At 43.3% G+C, this 20,350-nt stretch overlaps 1 protein-coding gene and 1 pseudogene across 3 annotated transcripts in view; one reads left to right on the forward strand and one right to left on the reverse strand.

Annotated features, from left to right (window-relative positions):
* LOC113905571 (olfactory receptor 51E1) overlaps positions 1–15,580 on the forward strand; it is a 58,946-nt gene extending 43,366 nt beyond the window's left edge. For 2 of the 3 annotated variants that reach the window (XM_027563081.1, XM_027563080.1), the window contains one exon: positions 12,567–15,580. In XM_027563081.1, coding sequence (XP_027418882.1) covers positions 12,567–13,562 — 996 coding nt within the window. In that variant the 3' untranslated portion in view covers positions 13,563–15,580. Of the gene's footprint in view, positions 1–1,850; positions 2,360–12,566 lie in introns of those variants that run through there. The other variant, XM_027563082.1, reaches the window with a different exon arrangement.
* A 1,367-nt stretch (positions 15,581–16,947) lies between these two features.
* On the reverse strand, positions 16,948–20,350 carry LOC113905572 (annotated as a pseudogene).

Raw genomic sequence — 20,350 nt, forward strand, 5'->3', positions numbered from 1 at the left:
CCATCACCAACTCCTGGAGTCCACCCAAACCCATGTCCATTGAGTCGGTGATGCCATCCAACCATCTCATCCTCTGTCGTCCCCTTCTCCTCCTGCCCTCAATCTTTACCAGCATCACGGTCTTTTCCAATGAGTCAGCTCTTCGCATCAGGTGGCCAGAGTATTGGAGTTTCAGCTTCAACATCAGTCCTTCCAATGAACACCCAGGACTGATCTCCTTTAGAAATGAAATACCCTTATACATAGTTGTCTGTCTCCCTTGAGGAAAAGGACTAGGCTTCTCTGTCTCCAGGGCCTGACATACTTTATGCTCAATGGCTGTCTGTCTGGGACCTCTCAGAGAGAAGGAGAGCCTGAGTGGGTTGTGGTTTACTTACTTAAGATAAACCAAATTCACTTATCCCTCTCCAAACCCCCTCCAACCCCCATCCACACTCATCTCTTGTTCCTGTCTCTATAAATTAAAGTCCTTAGTTTGACTGGTACTATTTTATAAAGTCAACAAACAACTTTCCCCACTCATTGATGATCAATTATGATCTAAAATCCACATGATACTGCAGATAATATTTGGTTAATTATTCCCCACTACAGAGGCAGGATCCTTCTGTATTCTCTACTCAATGCCCTGTGAATCTTGAAGTTCTCCAATCTGGCAGGTAGGAACAGTCACTATCTATGACCCAATATGAACCCTGGGTGGGGATGCCAACTCTAATTTTTCCGGGTGGCTCTGCCCCCAGTCTTAAGTAGCTTGTTCACATGCGTGTGGGCTCAGTACTCAGCTGGATTCTTGCAGAGGATCCTCTACATGTCTCTAGAGTTCTCTCTCTGTAGATCTCTCACCTCCAATACCTGGTCTTCAAATTCTAGCTAGCTGGGGCTTCCTGGACTACCAGCTCTACATCTTTAACTTAAGATATCCTCTGGAATCTGCATTCTCCTTTCCTGGACTTCAGCAGGGAACCTCTCAAGGCAGTAAGCTGGGGAAACCCCAGGTTCACTCCATTTGTTTTCCATGTCTCAGGGCTCATTGTCCTTCATTGCCTGATATCTAGTATCTTGCAGACTTTTTTTTTTCAATGTATGCTGTCTATTTTAGGTTCCTTCAGGTGGGATGTTACCTCCTGTTATTCTCTCTTGGCCAGAGGTAGAAGTCCCTGGGGTGTCCTTCACACCTTCTCAGTCCATGGGAGTTTGAGGGAAGCAACAGAGATGGCTGCAGGGTGATAGCAATGAATGACAGGCTGCAGGTTTACAGGTACCTGGAGATCTTGTAATCGCTAGTTTTGATATGGTCTGAATTGGAATTGTCTGATTGACATTGTCTAATTTTGCATAACTTAGATCACCCTGTGTTGTGAATTTAAAACTTGCAGTTGTGAAATTGATCAGTAAAAACACAAGGAGAAACCAATGAAAATTCACTCTGCTTTATTAATAGATTTATTAAAAATTATTTAAATATGTGACATACTTAGTTTCTCATTCCCACTGATCTCTAACCCTCTAAAATGTTCTCTCACTATTTTTGCCCTTAAGAGAGAAACCAGATGGCATTGGTCTTATATGGCTGGAGCTGGAGGTAGGGGAGGGCTAAGGAAACCACATCCTCCTTTCTCAACATGAAGTTCAAGGCCAGGGAATAGAAGTCAGATGTATGGTCCCCAGGGATCCACGTTATGAATTAGCTAGAGACGGGCCCTAGAACCCGGGGGATAAAGAAAACGCAGCCCTATAGCTTTTGGGAAAGGCAGATGGGTCCACTGGGATGCAGGCCCAGCAAGGACCAAGCAGGTACCACCCATGGAAGGAAGGTGGAGGCCAGAGAAAGCTTCAGGCAGGTGATGAGTTTCACGGGGTCTCCCTGAAAACATATACTGCTTTTCCTCTGGTTGAGTTTGATGAGGCTGGGGGAAATTTGGAGAAAGCCTCTCCCAGAGACCATGGCCACACACATGAGTTTCTCTAGACTCTCCATACTCATTCACCCTAACTTCACGTTGGGACCTGGCAGAAATACTCCAACTGGCACAGGGCCCATCTGGGGAGGACTCTAGAGACCCCTTACCCACTACACCTCCTTCCCCATACCCCAAGCACACCTTCTCAGGACACAGCAGCCCAGAAGGACATCAGTCCCACAGTTGGGTATGAGGGGTATCTGCAGATAGACCCTCTGAGCAGCGCCCTACCCCCAGCAGGGAGAAGCCAAAAGAGGGGAGGAGATATGACAGAATAAATAAGCCTGACGAGGGAGGGGGCGGAGACTGAGAGGGCGGAACTACGGTGCAGCCTGCCAGATCGCTGCTGGAAGAGTCCTGGAGAAAAGGGCACTCGTTCCTTCAGTGCAATTGAGGTGAGTGTGGGAGACTGGAGGTGACTCCTGGGGTGTGGGTTTCCTGCAGCTAGGGGTCCCTCATTAGACCTGCTAAGTGAATGAGAGACCAGGCTGAGGAGAGCCAGAAGTAGGGAGTGGGGCCGGGGATGTGAAGGAGGCCCCAGACTCAGGACAGACGGCCTCAGCAATTTCTGTGCTCCTGTGGTAAAGGGAACCTGGGTGGTGCTGGATGCTTCTTTTGCAGTTTTTAAGACATTTTCCTGTGATCAGTTTACTGGGGTACCCATCTTGAGCCTGATGGGGATGGGGCTAAATGAAGGTGGTGGGGTCGAGAGCAAATGGGGCTGGGACCACACTAGAGTTGGACTGGGGTTTGTTGTGTGAACAGGGCTGGTTTGACCCAGGTTGTTAGTGTGCTTGAAGCTCGGTTTATGATCAGGGGTCAGATTATAGCCCTGTGTTGGGTGTGGGCTCTGAATGGGGTCTGGGCTCATGCTACACTTTATATCAGAAGTCAGGCTGTGCTGAGTCTAGAACTTAGAACAATTCCTGGGGTTCCGATCCTGACCCAGTCCATGTCTAGGATCAGGGTTCAGTCTTCAGCCCACTTAAAAAACTGGATTTTGTGTCCACGCTGTGACTTCTCCTGCCTTGCACTCTTTAGGCGTCCCCCCTTCCCCTACCACCCCCCCTGCCCCCCGCCCCACCACAAATGCACACACACTGAACCACTTGCAGCTTTTCAAACAGGGTGTGTTCTCGTTCTCTCTGGGTCTTTGCATTTGTAGAATGCACTTCTGAAAACAAATTAGATCAAGCCTATTGCTTAATTTCCCCCAAGTCACTCAGAATTAAATCAAAGCTCCTGGCCGCACCCTGCAAGTCCCTACATGACCTGTCCCCTCCTCTCCTCTCTGACTTCATTTCCTACAACTCTCCTGTGCTCTTGATACTCTGGCCACCTTTACCTTCTTCCTCCTGTGAATTCCCAAAACAGAAGACCTTTTTCTCTTGCCTCCTCTGCCTGGAATGCTCTTTGCCTCGATCTTAGAATGGCTGGTGTTTTCTCATCACGCATCTCTCAGTTGGTATGTCACCACCTCAGAGAAACCTTCACTGACCCCCTGTCTCAAATAGGGCTGTCCTGCCTCTGTCCTTTTCTATCCCTTCACTCTGTCTTATCTTCAGGGCACTTATCTTTATCTTAAATATTCTTGCTTATTTGTTTCTTTTCTATTATGGCTCTCCTAGTGCTTGGGCTCCATAGAAGCACTGATCTTTTCTGTTGCATCCACTGTTTTATTTCCAGTTTTGGGCACATTGTAGGCACTTGATGTGTTTTGTCATCTAACTGAATGCTGCTGGCCCCGTGTTCCCAACCCTGCTAACTGTGACTGGCCATGCAAGTCTTGGCTCAGATGTTACCTCCTCAGAGCCTGACAAGTTGGTGAACTATTGTCTGCTTTGTTCTGAGCCACTTGTACTTACCCCTGCCCTAGCATTTATCATAACATGTTATGATAGCTGCATATTTGTCTCAATTTCTCTCCCCACTCCCCCCCCACCCCCCACACTGGAAGGCTGAAACATGACTTGTTTACTCTGTGTTTTAGTATCTCTGGTGCTTAGTCTGGCATAATCTGATATTTGGAAAAAAAACAAAAAAATGTATATTAATCAAAGTCCAAGTTCAGGCTGTTCTGCTGCATATAGATGATAATCAAAGAAGCTCTGAAGGTCTCTGATAAGGATCAAAATGTGAAGGTGTGTGGGAACCTTCTTGGCTCTGGTCCTACTTGGGAAGTGGAGGGGCAGGGCCATGAATGCTTGGAGCTATGACTGTGGTTGATTTTTGAGGGACAGACTGGATTGAGTGAGGAGAACGGGGATGGGAAGGAGAGTGGAGATGGGAGCCTCACTCTGCCTTTTGAGAGTCAGAAATTGTACTTTCTCACCTTTCCAGTCTGTTTGTGGCCATTCTTTTTAGAATGGCCCTGTAAGGGTTCATCTGCATTATAAAATACAAGCAAGATATAAGGGGCAGAAAATGCAGATGACTCGGGTAAATGTGGTACTCTTCTAGGGTCTTCCCCGGTGGCTCAGCGGTAAAGAATATGCCTGCAATATAGGAGACACAGGTTCGATCCCTGGGTCAGGAAGATCCCTGGAGGAGGGCATGGCAACCCACGTATTCTTGCCTGGAGAATCCCATGGATAGAGGAGCCTGGTGGGCTATAGTCCATGGGGTCGCAAAGAGTCGGACATGACTGAAGTGACTTAGCACGTGTGAATCATACCCTTATAGAGTATGAAGAGAAGGTTCCCTCTCCATGAATTGAGTGATGAGCCCTGGTAGTCCTGCCAGTCACAGTATCACCCCTGAGGACTGCCTTCCCTCTATGGCCTGGCAGTAACAGTCAGAGGTTCCCAGGTATTCCTGGGCTTCCCTCCAAGGACATTTTCTTCCAGATGTTCCCACAGATGCTGGCAGGGGCACCAGAGGCCCCCACCCCACTGTTCTAGGCACAGAACATTCTGTGTGTTTAGCCAAGGTAAGAACAGTGGTCACAAATCCCCTCTTCCATTCCCTCCTTGTCTCCCTTCCCCACTGAACCCAAGTGGGGACAGCTGGTCAGGTGTCCTGAGTCCTAGAGAAGCCCTCATGGGTTTTTTAAATTTTGGATTCCTTGGAGATTAACCTTGAAATAGTCCTTAAAAAATCATTCAAAAGGATACTGGGAGAGAGGCAGGGCAGTAGCTTGGCATATTGGAAAGCACATGGATATGATGCTGAGAGCTCTAATTGAGCTTCAACATCCCTGTATGCAAAATGGGATTAATGATGTCTGTTTGACAGCTTGATGAGAGGCCTGTATTGAATGAGAAGGAAGTACTCAATAGAGGGTAAAGATTTTTACTTTCCACTGTGGGCCCTGCCTAAGTCACAGCCAGAATTGGGGCTGAAAGGTGGGAAGTGCCTAAGTCCCAGTCCAGGAGGGCCCTCTTGGTTTCTCTTCCAAGGATCTAACTGGGCCAGGTGTTCTACTTGCCAAGCCCCCTTTCTATCCTGCCTCTGGGGCAGATTTTATTAGCTTTCAGAAGGTGCAACACAAAGACAGTTAAAGGGGAGAATGTACAGGTGTTGGAATTGAACAGTCTAGCTCAAGTTTCTGTTTTACCAGCCAACTATTAAACCCTGGGAATATTTAACTTTTGAGGGGTGGGCTTCTGTTTTCTCACCTATAATGTAGACATGATACATAAAAGTCTTATTATGGAGAATTGTTCCTGGGTTAAATAATCTCTATACAGGCAGGATCTGGCATTTTGTAGGCAGTCTGTGATTTCTGTTTTAATCATAAAAACAATAGACTCAGTGCTGGCAGTGATCTCATTGTTCTCCTGGATAGTGTATCCCTGACCACTTTTCCATGATTCTCTGACATGGAATTTAGAGACTCTGGGGAAGAATCTGAGGATGGGCTGGGCTGGGGGCTGAGCAGGCACTGAGGGAAGAGTCCTGGAGGCCAGGGGGAAGGAATGTGGAGGACTGAAAGCCTCAACGTAGATTTCTACTCCACCTCACTGGAGGCTCTAATGCCCTGTCCTCAAGAAAGGGCTAAGATTTTTCACAGTTCTCCAAGAAACATTCCTGAGACTTGTTAAAATGATGTGACTTTTCAGAGAAAATCTCAAGCATAGAGCTATCCCCTGGGGGTTTAAGGCAGTGTTCAGTTCAGTTCAGTTCAGTTCAGTTGCTCAGTCGTGTCCGACTCTTTTTGACCACAGGAATTGCAGCACGCCAGGCCTCCCTGTCCATCACCAACTCCCGGAGTTCACTCAAACTCATGTCCATCGAGTCGGTGATGCCATCCAGCCATCTCATCCTCTGTCGTCCCCTTCTTCTCCTGCCCCCAATCCCTCCCAGCATCAGGGTCTTTTCCAATGAGTCAGTGTAGGCTTTCTAAAAAAAGAAACAGACCCTTTGTTTATTTTTCCTTGATTATGTTCTGTTTTCAAAATAGAGTGATTTAGCTCCAATTTCCTTCAGAGCCTCCAAATGTTATCTGAGTGTGTGCCATGGTTCTAATTACTAACTGCTGCTCAGGCTGGCAGTCAGCTGGCAGGACTGTAGGAGACTGGGGTGCTTCAGGGCTGAGCAGTCTGAAGGGTGACGCTTGGGTCGTTGGGTTGGCTCCCCCTCCAGTCCTTCATTTCTCTCCTGCAGCTGCCATCTGAGGTCCAGCCCGATTTTACCTCAAATAGCTGTCCACTTTATGCTGTTGAGGCACCTCTCTTCTGGGCCAGCTAAATCCTCCTCTCTCTGATTTCTGGTGTCTCCTCAGTTCTCAGTCTTTCCCTTTGGGAGAGATTGGCTGCTAGTTAGTATGCGTGTGTCTATGAGGATGTGCTTGAGGTAAAGTGGAAATTAAGGTGACAAATGGGGGGGTGATAAAAAGTTTTTGGAAACTGCAGAGATTTTCAGAGCCCTCATTCCCCATTTTTATGCAAACATGAAAAAAAAAACAACACTTTGTACACTGTGATGCTGTTTTATGATGTCTTTTGACAGTCCTGACCTCGTTGATTTTGCAACAGCACAATGAGGTTATTATCATCCTCTGCATTTACTTGGACCCAGGACTTGCATTTGTAGTCCCAGGGCTCCACTCAACACATCAGTTTACCCTCTAGGTAACAGGATTGAATGTGCCAACCCATAATTTCTTCTCAGTATATTTCCTAAGACAGTGCATCTTTATCCTGGCAACTGCCCAGTTTTGCATTGTCTGTCCATGTGAAATTTCTGGATGGTATTGATATCTGACCCTCTGGAGCACCAGAACCTTTTTGCTGACATCTCCAGGTCAGGGATCCTTGGTTACCCTCTCTCTTAGGTACAAACTGTGCTGCAAGTGTCACCGAGTCCAAGCTCATTCTGCTCGCTACACGATAGGCCAATAAATCTGGGAGATGAGGTATTGAGGCAAGCAATATGACTTTGGAAAGCTGGCTGACTGAGAAAATGACAGACTAGTGTCTTAAAATAATTGTATTGTTCTGGATGCCAGGGCTTAGATGCTAGGTTCTTTTATGGATCAGAGATGGGGGGAGGTGAGGAAACAAAGTAAAAGACCATTTAATTCTTGCAAATGTCTCTCAGAATGGCAAGCCTTAGGCAGAGGGCTGTGTTAGTTTCACTTCCTTATAGTCATTTCACAGGTGGTATGAAATGGAGTATCTCCTGTCATATCAATAAACAAATATGCCATAGCTATCTGTGGTTCTGGCCCTCCACATATGAATTTCTGAGCCAAGCTGGTAAACAAGAGACAAAGGGCACCATTTCCCACACAAAGAACTCAAGGATGTCCCAGTTTTTCACAGGTGGGCAGGGTCAGGCTATCTGCCTGTGAGTCAAACAAAGGGACCATAGCCCAGGGCTCAGGCAGAGGCGGGCAGGCAGGGCTACCTGAGGCAGTCTGTTATGAATGCCTACAAAAGGGCTTCCCTCATAGCTCGGTTGGTAAAGAATCTGCCTGTAACCCCTGGGTTGGGAAGATCCCTTGGAGAAGGACAGGGGTCGGGAAGATCCCCTGGAGAAGGAAATGGCAACCCACTCCAATATTCTTGCCTGGAGAATCTCATGGACAAAGGAGCCTGGCAGTACAGTCCATAGGGTCACAAGAGTCTGACATGACTTATCAACTAAACCACATAATAATAAAATCGGCAAAATAAGATTTAAAGTCACAGAAGCAGATCCAATATGGAGTCAGATTTAACCCTTCCCAGTTATATATGTCCATTTTGCATTTATTTAGAGTCAAGGCTTTGCTTTTGCCCTGTTCTCTATGTATCCATTCTCATGCCCTCTGGATCCCTGAATGAGAAAGATCTTTTCTGTTTGATCCTAAAAATTCTTGTTCTGAACTTACAACACCCTGCTATGAATTTCCAGTTTTTATTTTTCCTCAAAAATCTCTATAGTTCAGACAGTTGGCAGTCTTTCTTATCCCCTTGGCTATGCTACCCTCATTAGACATTTACTGAGGAATTCTTGTGATAAAACTCTTTTTTATTTTCAACAAACATTAACTAAACACAGGATTGGGTCCCTGCCATTTAGGAATTAAAATTTAGTGACAAACAAACATAGCAATAATTCTAGTTCAGGATGGTAAATGCATAAAAAGAGACCTAAGCAAAGTTCTTTGGGAGCACAGAACAGGAAACATTTAATAATACCCAAGGAGATCAAGGGGAAAGAGGTTCAGGAAAGTGCATAGGAGAGAGACAGTAAACTAGGATGTGGAAGATGCAATTTTGCCCAGTGGGAAGAAAAGGAGGGAGATTTAGGAGGACAAAAGAAAAGTAAAAAAAAAAAAAAAAAAAGACAAATAGACACAGAGGCACAAAATCAATGCTACATTTATGAAATGGTATGTATTCCATTGTGCCTGGAGTATAGGGGCCATGGGAAGAGTGGTCAGAGAGAAACTAGGGCTGGATGCTGAAAGGCAGAGCTTTGCTCCACCCTAGTAGTTCTGTCTTTATTCCAGAATTAATTTGAAGTTTTAAAAGGTATTTTTTAAAACAACAAATGGTGACCTGATTTCACTTGGGTAGAAGATTCTTGGGATTGTGCTGATAACAAAGTTAACACTAGGGGCGTGGCTATGAGAATCAGAGTATTTAGCTTATGTGTCTGTTTGCCAAGTTGTTTCAGTTGTATCCGACTTTTTGCGACCCTATGAACTGTAGCTGGTCAGGTTTCTCTGTCCATGGGATTCTCCAGGCAAGAATATTGGAGTGGATTGCCATACCCGCCTCCAGAGGATCTTCCCAACCCAGGGATTGAACCTGGGTCTCTTATGCCTCCTGCGTTGGCAGATGACGTTCTTTATCATTGGCGTGGCCACCTGGGAAGTCCTGTGTCTGTTTAGGTCACCATAACAGAAAAAGGGAAACACGATAGGAAAACAGTTAACAGCAACATATATAATTTTTTTTTTTTTTTTGGGTGCAGATTTACTCTGTCCCAGGCATTGTGTTAAAAGCTTTAACACTGATCATCCCAGTTAATCCTTACATTGATTTCTATTAAGCAGGGACTATTATCCTCATTTTATCGATGAGGAAACTGAGGCTTATAAAGGTTAAATAATTTGCCCCAGATCGTACAGCTGACAAAGTTGTTGCCATTGTAAAGTTAAAAAATAAAATTAAATTAAATTAAAAAAAGAGTCACTATGAAAAAAAAAAAAATCCAGGCTCGATTTAAATCCAGTCTTAACAGCTGTACAATACTGCCCTTGGAAGACCTTGATCTTTGGACATGGAGAGTTTGATGTGTTTCAGAGACAACTAGGTTGTTTCTTTTAGTAACTTTAGAATTATGAATCTGGATCACAAAAGATAATTCAGGCCTTCCCAAGAATATCTGGGAATCAACAGTTTACTGAAGGTTTACTGAAGTGGGTGAGATGGCTCAGGGAATATATATAGATGGGGAACACATGTATACCTGTGGCAGATTCATTTTGATATTTGGCAAAACTAATACAATTATGTAAAGTTTAAAAATAAAATAAAATTAGAAAAAAAAAAAAAAGAAAAGAGCTCTGAGGATAAAATTCTGAGAGCACTATCATTTAAAAGCATGCTTAAGGGTCAAGTGAAGGAGGCTGAAGATCCAGAAAGAACCAAGAACTAATGGTCAGAGTGATGAGGAGAAGTAGAAGGATCAAGGAGAAATTTTAAGAAGGAGGGAAATAATCACAGTGTCATATGCTATGGAGAGGTCAGTACAGAAGATTTAAGTGACTTTGAAGACTTTGGTCTCTTAACCTGAAGGTCTTCATTAAGCATGACTCCTTAGAGCTTCTCCCTCCAGTTTTTGGAATTAAACTCTGTCCCTCTCTGTTCTCATGGTCTCAGTGTTTTCCCCTTTGTGTCTGGCCCGCGGGAACCTCTGGGTGACAGATGAATGGTGGAACAAAAACCATCAACACATTCTGAGCCCAGTGAATGGTGTAAGCCCCTCCTGATGCTGGCTGTGAGCTCTTCTCTGCATTCAACTGCTGTCTGGTAGCCCATGTAGAAGCCCCTACCTCAGTTATCAAGGACCAAATCTTAAGAACCTAGTCCTTCTATTTTTCTTGCTGTGCTGTGCTTAGTCGCTCAGTCATGTCTGACTCTTTGCAAACCCATGGACTGTAGACTGCCAGGTTCCTCTGTCCATGGGGATTCTCCAGGCAAGAATACTGGAGTGGGTTGACACGCCCTCCTCCAGGGGATCTTCCCAACCCAGAAATTGAACCCAGGTCTCCTGCATTGCAGGTAGATTCTTTACCGTCTGAGCTACCAGGGAAGCCCCCTTTTTTCTTACCAAAATAACATTATCTTAAACATACCCTAGCATAATGGGAAGAGGAGAAAACTATATATATATATATATATATATATATATATATATATATATATATATGTAATATATACACTTATATGGTGTGTGTAAATACAATTTATATAATCTAATAAATAATAGGAGCATGTGAATATCGTGAATGAATGGAGGAAAGGGAAACAGGGAGAAAGTTAGTTAACTCTCTTATTGTTTCAACAGAGATGTGAACTGAGATAACTCAAGTCTGATATTTCCCACCTCAGGAATCTCTACTTATATCCCTCACTTGAGTAGCCAGATTTGGGGATTGTGGACCCTGGTATAGGATGGATTGTTCCTCCAGTGCTTCTAACGCCATCATCTTTCACGTTTAGTCCTCTGTGTCAGTCTCACTCTCTTCGGCCTAGTAGGTGCCCTAGAAACAGAGCCTAAATAGAAATTCTTATTTAAAGGACATATTGTCACGAGAAGATGAGTGAGGGAAATAGGATAGAGCAGGGAAAGAAAATAATGTGAGGCTGTGGTTTCAGCTGGAGACCAGCTACAGGTTTGGTTCCTCAGGAAGCTTTGGAGCACACATTGCCTCCCAGCTTTGGTCCCACCTGGGGTCAAGGAGGCTGGCTTTGTGTACTATTGTGTCAGGCACTCATTGACCTCTAGATCTGCCCTGGTGGGGATAACATGACTTTCTGGGTGAAGTGCCTCTCATTTGGTAAATAAAAATTTTCTGTAGAAAGGGAAAATTCTGAGACTGTCTTAACATCCACTGCAGAAGGGATATAGATGCATTGGCTTGGTGAAGGGGATCTGAGTGGGACACCTATGGCATCCATTGCAGTCATTGTTCCTTTAATGATATAAACTGGGCAGTCTAAACAAGTATAAGACTTTGGGTGAACATTTGAGCCAGAGTAAAAATGTAGAGTTAGAGTTCAGTATGAGTTTCGTGTATTTTTTTTTTTTAATGGAATTAAGGGTTACCATAATAAAATAGGTATTATTAAGTTTTACATTAAGTTTTAAATAGCTGCAGGAGTTAAGTGTTTGTTGTTTACTTGCTAAGTCCTGTCTAACTCTTTCATAACCTCATGGACTGGAGCTGTCCAAGGGGTTTCCCAAGCAAGAATACTGGAGGGGATTGCCGTTTCCTTCTCCAGGGGATCTTTCCAACCCAGGGATCAAACCCATGTCTCCTGCATTGGCAGGTGGATTATTTACCATTGAGACACCTGGGAAGGCCATTATTAAGTTTTACATTGTTTTAAATAGCTACTGGAGTGAAGTCTTAGGTTAATGCTAAAGTTAGGGTTAAGGCTAGAATTGGAGAGGTCATTAGAAGGTTATATTTCACTGTTAGTCTGTGTTACTAGAGTATTGCTACACTGGACTGTGATTAGTCTTAAAGATAGTCTAATGATAGAATTACAGTAGGTATTAAACATAGGGGAGCACAGGGTAGTTAGGATAGAAGCAATGGGAGTTTTTATCATTTATGTCTGATATTAACTTAGTCAACTACCTCTTCTTGGTGAACTACATGATTTAAAACACTTAGAATTTTTGCTTCAGTATTTTATTTGTTTTCCAAATTCACTTTGAGGTGAGGCTAGTAAGTAAGACTAGGTGAATGCTCATTTGGGCCTTGAGTTATGAAGGATAGTTAGGTTGAATTTAGAATAGAATCAGAGTTTGGATAGGCAATGAAGTTAGAGTTCTTATCAGAGAATAGGGAATGGAACAGGGAGGAGGGTAGTGGGGAGGAAAATGACAGAAAAATCTTAGAGGATCTGACAATGGTTTATCTTTGTATTCCAGCCTATACCTGCCTGGCACTGGTTGCAGCTCAGCTTCTTCACAATGGTGGGTCCCAATGGCAATGAATCCAGTGCCACATATTTCATCCTAATAGGCCTGCCAGGCTTGGAAGAAGCTCAGTTCTGGCTGGCCTTCCCATTGTGTTCCCTCTACCTTATTGCTGTGCTAGGTAACTTGACGATCATCTACATCGTGCGGACGGAGCACAGTCTTCATGAACCCATGTACATCTTTCTTTGCATGCTTTCTGGCCTTGATGTTCTCATCTCCACCTCATCCATGCCCAAAATGATGGCCATCTTCTGGTTCAACTCCACTACCATCCAGTTTGACGCTTGTCTATTACAGATGTTTGCCATCCACTCTTTATCTGGCATGGAGTCCACAGTGCTGCTGGCCATGGCCTTTGACCGCTATGTGGCCATCTGCCACCCACTACGCCATGCCACTGTGCTAACACTGCCTCGTGTAACCAAGATTGGCATGGCTGCTGTGGTGCGGGGGGTTGCACTTATGGCACCCCTGCCTGTCTTCATCAAAAGGCTACCCTTCTGCCGCTCCAATATCCTTTCCCATTCCTACTGCCTGCACCAAGATGTCATGAAGCTGGCCTGTGCTGACATCCACGTCAATATCATCTATGGCCTCATCGTCATCATCTCAGCCATTGGCCTGGACTCACTTCTCATCTCTTTGTCATATCTGCTTATCCTCAAGACTGTGTTGGGCTTGACACGTGAAGCCCAGGCAAAAGCATTTGGTACATGTGTCTCTCATGTGTGTGCTGTTTTCATATTCTATGTGCCTTTCATTGGATTGTCTATGGTGCACCGGTTTGGCAAGCAGCATGACTCCCTCCTGCCTGTCATCCTGGCCAACACCTACCTGCTTGTTCCCCCCGTGCTCAACCCTATTGTCTACGGAGTGAAGACAAAGGAGATCCGACAGCGCATCCTTCGTCTTTTTCATGTGACCACCCACACTTTGGATCCCTAAGGGATCAAATTTCTTTTTCGTGCAAAGTCTTTCAGTTCAGATTTTAATATCAACATTTTGGAAGACAGTATTAGGAAAAAAATTCTTTATAAAAACACAACTGATCCTTCAAAGATGAAACTGGTTAGAGGATCTCCATGTGTGTAGGGGCAGCAGAACTGTATACTCCCAATCCTTATTTTTCAATATTATTTTTCCCTTTAGTTCTTTGGGGTGGTTGTGGTTGGAGGGTTCCATTTGGTTGGAATCAGTTCAATTCTCAAGTCCAAACCATTCAGACAATCGCTTGCGCTGATAGTTCACAGCATTCTGAGATAAGGGCGATATTTCTAAAGGACGTTTATAAAGGTTTGAGTATGACAAAAATTAAATACAAGAACGTAATACAATTAAATAATCTGGCTTAAAACTGATTTCCTCTTCAGAATCCCCTACCATTTGGATCTTAGGAAAGGAGACATACCTGGATTTCCCTCTTCAAAGTGACCTCCACAGAGAAAACATGATTTCTTTTTTTTTTCTGACTACCATTCCTTAAGAAGAGGATTGAAAGTAAATTCACAAAAGATTACATTTATCTACATTAATGAAAGATAATACTGTATCTGAGCATTTTCATAGACTCTGGACAGTTTTCCTTATTTTCCGGTTTTCTTATCAACCTTTTGATTTTGGCAGGAATATGATTAGTGTCCCCATTGTACTGATGGGGAAACTGATGTTCAATGAGATCACATGGGCTTCAAACATTATCTTTTGATGCTCAATCCCATATTTGAGGAGGGGCTGTTAGACTAGTGGGGTAGTAAGTCAGACATTCTAGAGTCTTGAATTTTCTGTATTTAAGTTCCTTTCTCGTTCAGTATTGTATTTAGGAATTTCCTGTTAATGTTGTTGATGGCTTTAATTTCAAAGGTTCCCAGCCTATTTGCCATTGTACTTATGTCGTAGCAACAGGAATATGTTTGGGCAATTCCCAAACAGTGGCTATTTCGGGTAATAGTATGATTAGTAGTTGGGGCATTCACTGGATATCTGGAGAGACACTTTATAGAGAGATGCAGCTGAGAAAACTTAGGAGCTCATGGCAGAAAGGGCAGGGCTGGTACCATAGACCAGGGAGTCAAGAGCATAAAGCATTGTGAGACTGAGTAGAGTCAGTGGCCCAGGTGACCAGCAAGGAAGAAAAACTAAGGCAAGCATAGGTCCACAGAAAGTGAATAGAACATAAAAGCGAACAACATGTATTCCCAGGGTTCTGAGGTACCCTGCTGGGGACACCCATAGCATCAAAGTGCCATGGGTTTGATTCCTGGTTGGGGAATTAAGATCCCACATGTTGTGTCATGCAATACAGACTTTTTTTTTTTTAAGACTGTATCTCTGATAGCTGTATTTAGCATGAGTATGGTTCCAAAGGCCCACCCAGGCCAAGTATAGCACTTGCAGAAGGAAGCCAAATGGGAAGAATGTGTGTGGGCATTGCAGGAGTGCGGGAGGAATGAATGGAGCAGGAATGAGATCTCCACCCACAGGGGAGTGCTAGGCAGACCTAAGGAGAGGTAGGTAAGTGTGAGAAGCAGGTAGGAGAGTAGTGAGCATGGCACATGGCTGGCCAGACTTTTCTGGCCATAGCCAGAAGCACAGGACTACTTGGTAGAAAGGATATCAGGAGAACATATCCAGTTTCTTCGACTGGAATCCAGAGGATGAGAATTGTGAGCAGTAGGAATCTGCTGTGCCCGGTGAGTGGTGACCAGCAGATCGAGGTATATAAGCTACTCAATGCCAGCTAGGGTCACTCTGAACTGTATAGAGGACATCCCAGTTCCCAATAGTGCCCTGACACTACGATTGAAAGAAAGAAACAGAATGAGAGAGAAGAGAAAGACTTTTTTCTTATTAGGAAAGCAGTATATGATCACAGTAAACAAAAATCTTAGACATTCTGAAAATATAACAGAAATAAAAATGTAATAAAAACTCCAGTAAACTTGTCACCCTAAAGAAAAAAAAAAGTACTGCTGGCATTTTGGTGTTTATTCTTCCAGATTTCTAATAAGTGTTTGTATACATGCTTTTGTATGGGTATATGATGAATGTGGGTATCTGTTTTATAGTTGAAATCCCACAAGAGTCGTAGACAAATGAGTAAAAAGAGACAAATCAGAAAGACACATTTTTAACTATTATTTCTGGGGATGCAGCTATTATCATAGATTTCAAAAGAGATTCCAAGTGTATAATAGTTAATATGCTCAGGATAAAGTTTCATGGTTTTGATCCTAAAAGGATTAACCATTTGGTGAATGTAAACCCACATGCACACACATCAACACTTACACTACCTTCTTTCCTGTGTTTCTCAATAAGTACTAAATGCCAGATTTAGGGACAAAACTATATCTGGTCATTTACTTCAGTACTTGCTGGGTCATCTGGAGGGCCCAGAGGTAAGAACTAGGATGAAAAGAGAGGCTGCCTTTTTTAGGAGAGTTGACTGGAAATTAGAGGTTTCCTGGGTAGTTTTAACAGTAAAGAATCTGCCTGCAATGCGGGAGACCTGGGTTTGATCCCTGGGTTGGGAAGATCCCCTGGAGAAGGGAAAGGCAACCCATTCCAATATTCTTGCCTGGGAAAACCCATAGGCAGAGGAGTCTGGTAGGCTACAATTCATGGGGTTGCAAAGAGTTGAACACGACTCAGCAAGTAACACTTTCACTTTTCAAAGAACTTTATTATATACATTTTACCTGGACATCTTTTGGCCCCATTTCCTTTGTTTAGATATTCTTGTCTCTGGCCCCACCATTGCAGCTAATTGGTCCTTTTCTGGGTCCTAGAAAAGTCGGAATAACATGAAATTTCAGCCTTTAAGTCACTTACTCTCTCTTTATTTATTTATTTTTTTTAGGTTTTACCTAGAAAGGATCCATAAACATGTCTTGTGTTCCCAGTTATGACTACCAGCTCTCTAGTCCAGATACTCACCTGCTGCTTGGACAATTGTCAAAAGCTTCACACTGGTCTCCTTGCTTTGAATATCATTTGCACCAGTCCTAAATCCCACAGAGCTGGTAGGAGTTTTTTCCAAACACACCTCTGATTAACTTCCCTGCTTAAAATCCATCAAAGATCTTTTGTTACTTCCCCTAAAAAGTTTTTACTTCTCAGAAAGACAGTAGGCTACACCTTTCCCTTTTATACCTGTTCCTGTCTTATTTTTTCAGTATAACATTTATAATTCTTCCACACAACATATTATTCAGCTACTTGGTGTTTCTGACTGATTTCATGCATTTTTAAAGCCTTTGTTTCACTCTGTTCCATTGTATGAACTGATCTTTTGCCATCCTTATAAAATGAAGCTATTCATGATTTGTCAGGCTAGAAGAAGTATTCTCTCTTCAGTGTGCTCTGACTTCTTGAAGATTTTTACAACTGGACTGTTTTCAGTTCAGAAAAGCTAGAATGAGATCTCTGAGTTATATCTGTTTAAGATAGTAACATATCTTATATCACTCTTTTAATTAAGTTGAGAAGATTCCCTTGTATGCAATGGACATACATGTGGAGGGTCATTCCCTTCCACTATGGCTGGCCTTCTTGACATAGGCAGATCTGAACTTGGGAAAGGAATATATTATAACATTGGTTTGGGCTTTCAGAGTTGATGTTCATTGTTTATCTCTTAAGCAACGTACTTTCAAAGTACTTCATGCAATCTCATAGTTTTTGTTATCCTAGATTTGAGCCAAAGAATATGAAGCTGATGCAGAACCAGATTGTAATCTGCTATTCCTAAGGAAGCCAACAAGGATGTAGAGTTCTTAACTCTAACACACTTGAAGAATAAGGGTATGAAGACTTGGTTGGAAATCTGAAATGGGGTTATTGGAGAGGATGCAACTGTCAGTGTCAGACTTCACCTTGGAATCTGTCAGGCAATCAAGTCTCTTGGAGAAAAAGACACCCCTGAGAGGGGTTACAAGAAGAGTTAGTGCTTAGGCAGGTGGCACCATATCACATGATTAACACATTTATTCACTTGTTCAATAAAAATTTATGAAAAAATTAAAAGTGGGCTTTTCATGTTGTTTTTTTCCTCTACAGTTTCCTCTTCCTTAATTCATACTTTGCCTAGAAAAACCCTATACATTTTCCAAAATGAAATAAAAAGCCTTCTCCCCTTTGTGGAGGTTTGTCTGATCTTCCTAGGAAAGTTCTAGCATGTATGGATTTATTGTCCTTGTGATCTCTTGCACTAAATTTTATTATGGTATGTATAAATCTATACTCTGATTGTGTATTTACATGCCTTTATCCTGGCACAATATTGTGAACTCCTAGAAAGAAAGGACAATGATTAAAATATTTCTTAGCCTTTCCTCCTAAGCACTGCTTCTGGTACAAAGTAAGTGGTGAATGTCCATTTGTATCATGAAGAAGCCTCATTGTCTTCCTACTGCATGAGCACAGACTCATTGTCAGTGTTTGCTGAGGGTAGCAGGATCCTATGAGGCTACAGAAAGTGTCTTTTGTGGTATCTAGACTCTGTAACAAGTCATAATTACATCAGCCTCTGTCTTTCCCCCTTAGCATCCTGAACATGGCCTCCCTGATGGGCTTGGACTTGACACATAGATGACGGGGTTGAGTGCAGGGGCCACCACTGGTACATGTAGGAAACAAGGGCATGTACCACAGCGGGAAAGTGCCTCCCAAAATGATGGATCATGGACATGGTGACACCTGGAATAAAGAAGACAAAGAAAGCCAGGTTATGGGAGGCACAGGTGTTGAGGGCTTGGATGCGCTCCCTTGGAGAGGCCAGACTCAGGACCATGTGCAGGATGAGAGTGCAGGATAGGACAATGAGCAGGGAATCTATGCCCCCAGTGGATACAACCACATAGAGCCCATAGCGTATATTGATGCTGATGTCAGCACAGGCTCTTCTCATCATGTCAGGATGGAAACAGAATGAGTGAAACAGGACATTATTGCCAGGGCAGAAGTTTAGGCGCTTAACCAAAAATGGCACAGCGAAGAGGTACAAAGTAGCATGGGCCGCAGTGGCCAGCCCAATTCTGATGATGACATTGTTTGTGAGGATAGAGGCATAGCGCAGGGGGTTGGAGATGGCCACAAAGCGGTCAAATGACATGGCCAGGAGCACCGAGGACTCCACCATGGAGAAGGAGTGGAGGAAGAACATCTGGACTAGACAGGCATTGAAGCCGATGAGCCGATGGTCAAACCAGAGCACAGCCAGTGTGGTGGGCATTGTGGCCAAGGTGAGGCCCACGTCGGTGAGGGCCAGCATGGACAGGAAGTAGTACATGGGCTGGTGCAGGCTGGGGGTCTTCCTCACAGTCAAGAGGATCAGGCAGTTTCCTGTGAGGGCCGCAGTGTACATGGAGGAGAAGAGGATGGAGATCCAGCCATGAACAGCCTCCAGGCCTAGGATGCCAATCATCAGGAAAGCAGGTGGCTGGAAGGAGATGTTGGCAAAGGACCAGGAAGAGAGCATCTTTAGTTTACAGATCAGATCTCCAGAAAGATGTGACTTCTTCAATCTGGGCAGGCACTGAGAGGATCCAGAATGATAGTAAAGAAAAATCTAATATTGAATCTGAATTCTAAAAATCAAGTCCCATACCTGATCAAGTCCCACTACAATCAAGTAATTGGTTGTATTTTTTACCAACATGTCTAAAACCTAATGATAATAACAATTTAAATCTTTGAGACCCCCTATTATATTTCATGTACTATGCTAATGTATTGCCTAGATATTCTCATTTCATTATCAAAGTCGTAAATTTCTTTTTAAGGCTGTTCCCCCTCATCCACAATATTGGACCTTATGAGTCATGTCACTATGACATAATTTTATCTTGCAAAAGTTTACCATCCCTAATGTTGAACCCAGGTATGAGCTGATGAAATTTCTCTGTAGGGAAATAGCGATTAGAATTCAGAGAATCTGATCATTGTCTACTTGTTGCCCAAATTGAGGATGTATTGTTACGTGCATTGGGATATAAGAAGAATGCCTGTTTGGAGAGAGAGAAGGACAATTGAATCAGATATCCAGGGAGAGGCAAGGATGAGAGCTCATGCAGTCTGATAGAGAGAGGGTCTGAAAGAGTGACTAGCTGCTTTATTCCCCCATGGAGATGGCCTTACACTTCCTGAAACCAGGCATTCCTAAGGTGCCATGTTTTTCTTGCTTTTGACTTTTGTACAAAACATTTTGAGTATAATAAATGGATTGATTTGTGCATACGAATTTTTGACTGAATTTCTCCATCTCAGAACCAGCAGAGACTTTGGACAAGGCCACCTCCCCCTTCCCATTATACAGATGAGAAAACTGAGACTCAACTCTAGTGGCTGGCCTCTGAGTGAACTGCTCCTGTGTTGTAGTCCTTCATATTAAATCCGAGTCTCTCTGACTCCAAATCCAATATTCTTTCCTGCGACTTCTTCAAATGAGAGAAAGTATTTGAAAACTGTCTTAAGCGCAAAGCACCACAGGCATGATTTTTGTTATTATTGTGTAATATGTATTTCTTTAAACCTTTCTCTGTATATTATTCCTTTAATCTTCACAATTATCTTGTGATATAGACTCTGAAGGGATTTCTATCCCTACTTTAGGGATAATGTAACTGAGATTCAGAGAAGTGGCTTGTTTATGCTACTCCCCTGCTTAAAATCTTTTAGTCATTCCTAAGTGCAGTCTGATAAAATGCTTGTGATATGATGTTATATGGTGATAC

This window comes from Bos indicus x Bos taurus, chromosome 15, assembly GCF_003369695.1.
Source record: "Bos indicus x Bos taurus breed Angus x Brahman F1 hybrid chromosome 15, Bos_hybrid_MaternalHap_v2.0, whole genome shotgun sequence".
Taxonomy (NCBI): Eukaryota; Metazoa; Chordata; class Mammalia; order Artiodactyla; family Bovidae; genus Bos; species Bos indicus x Bos taurus.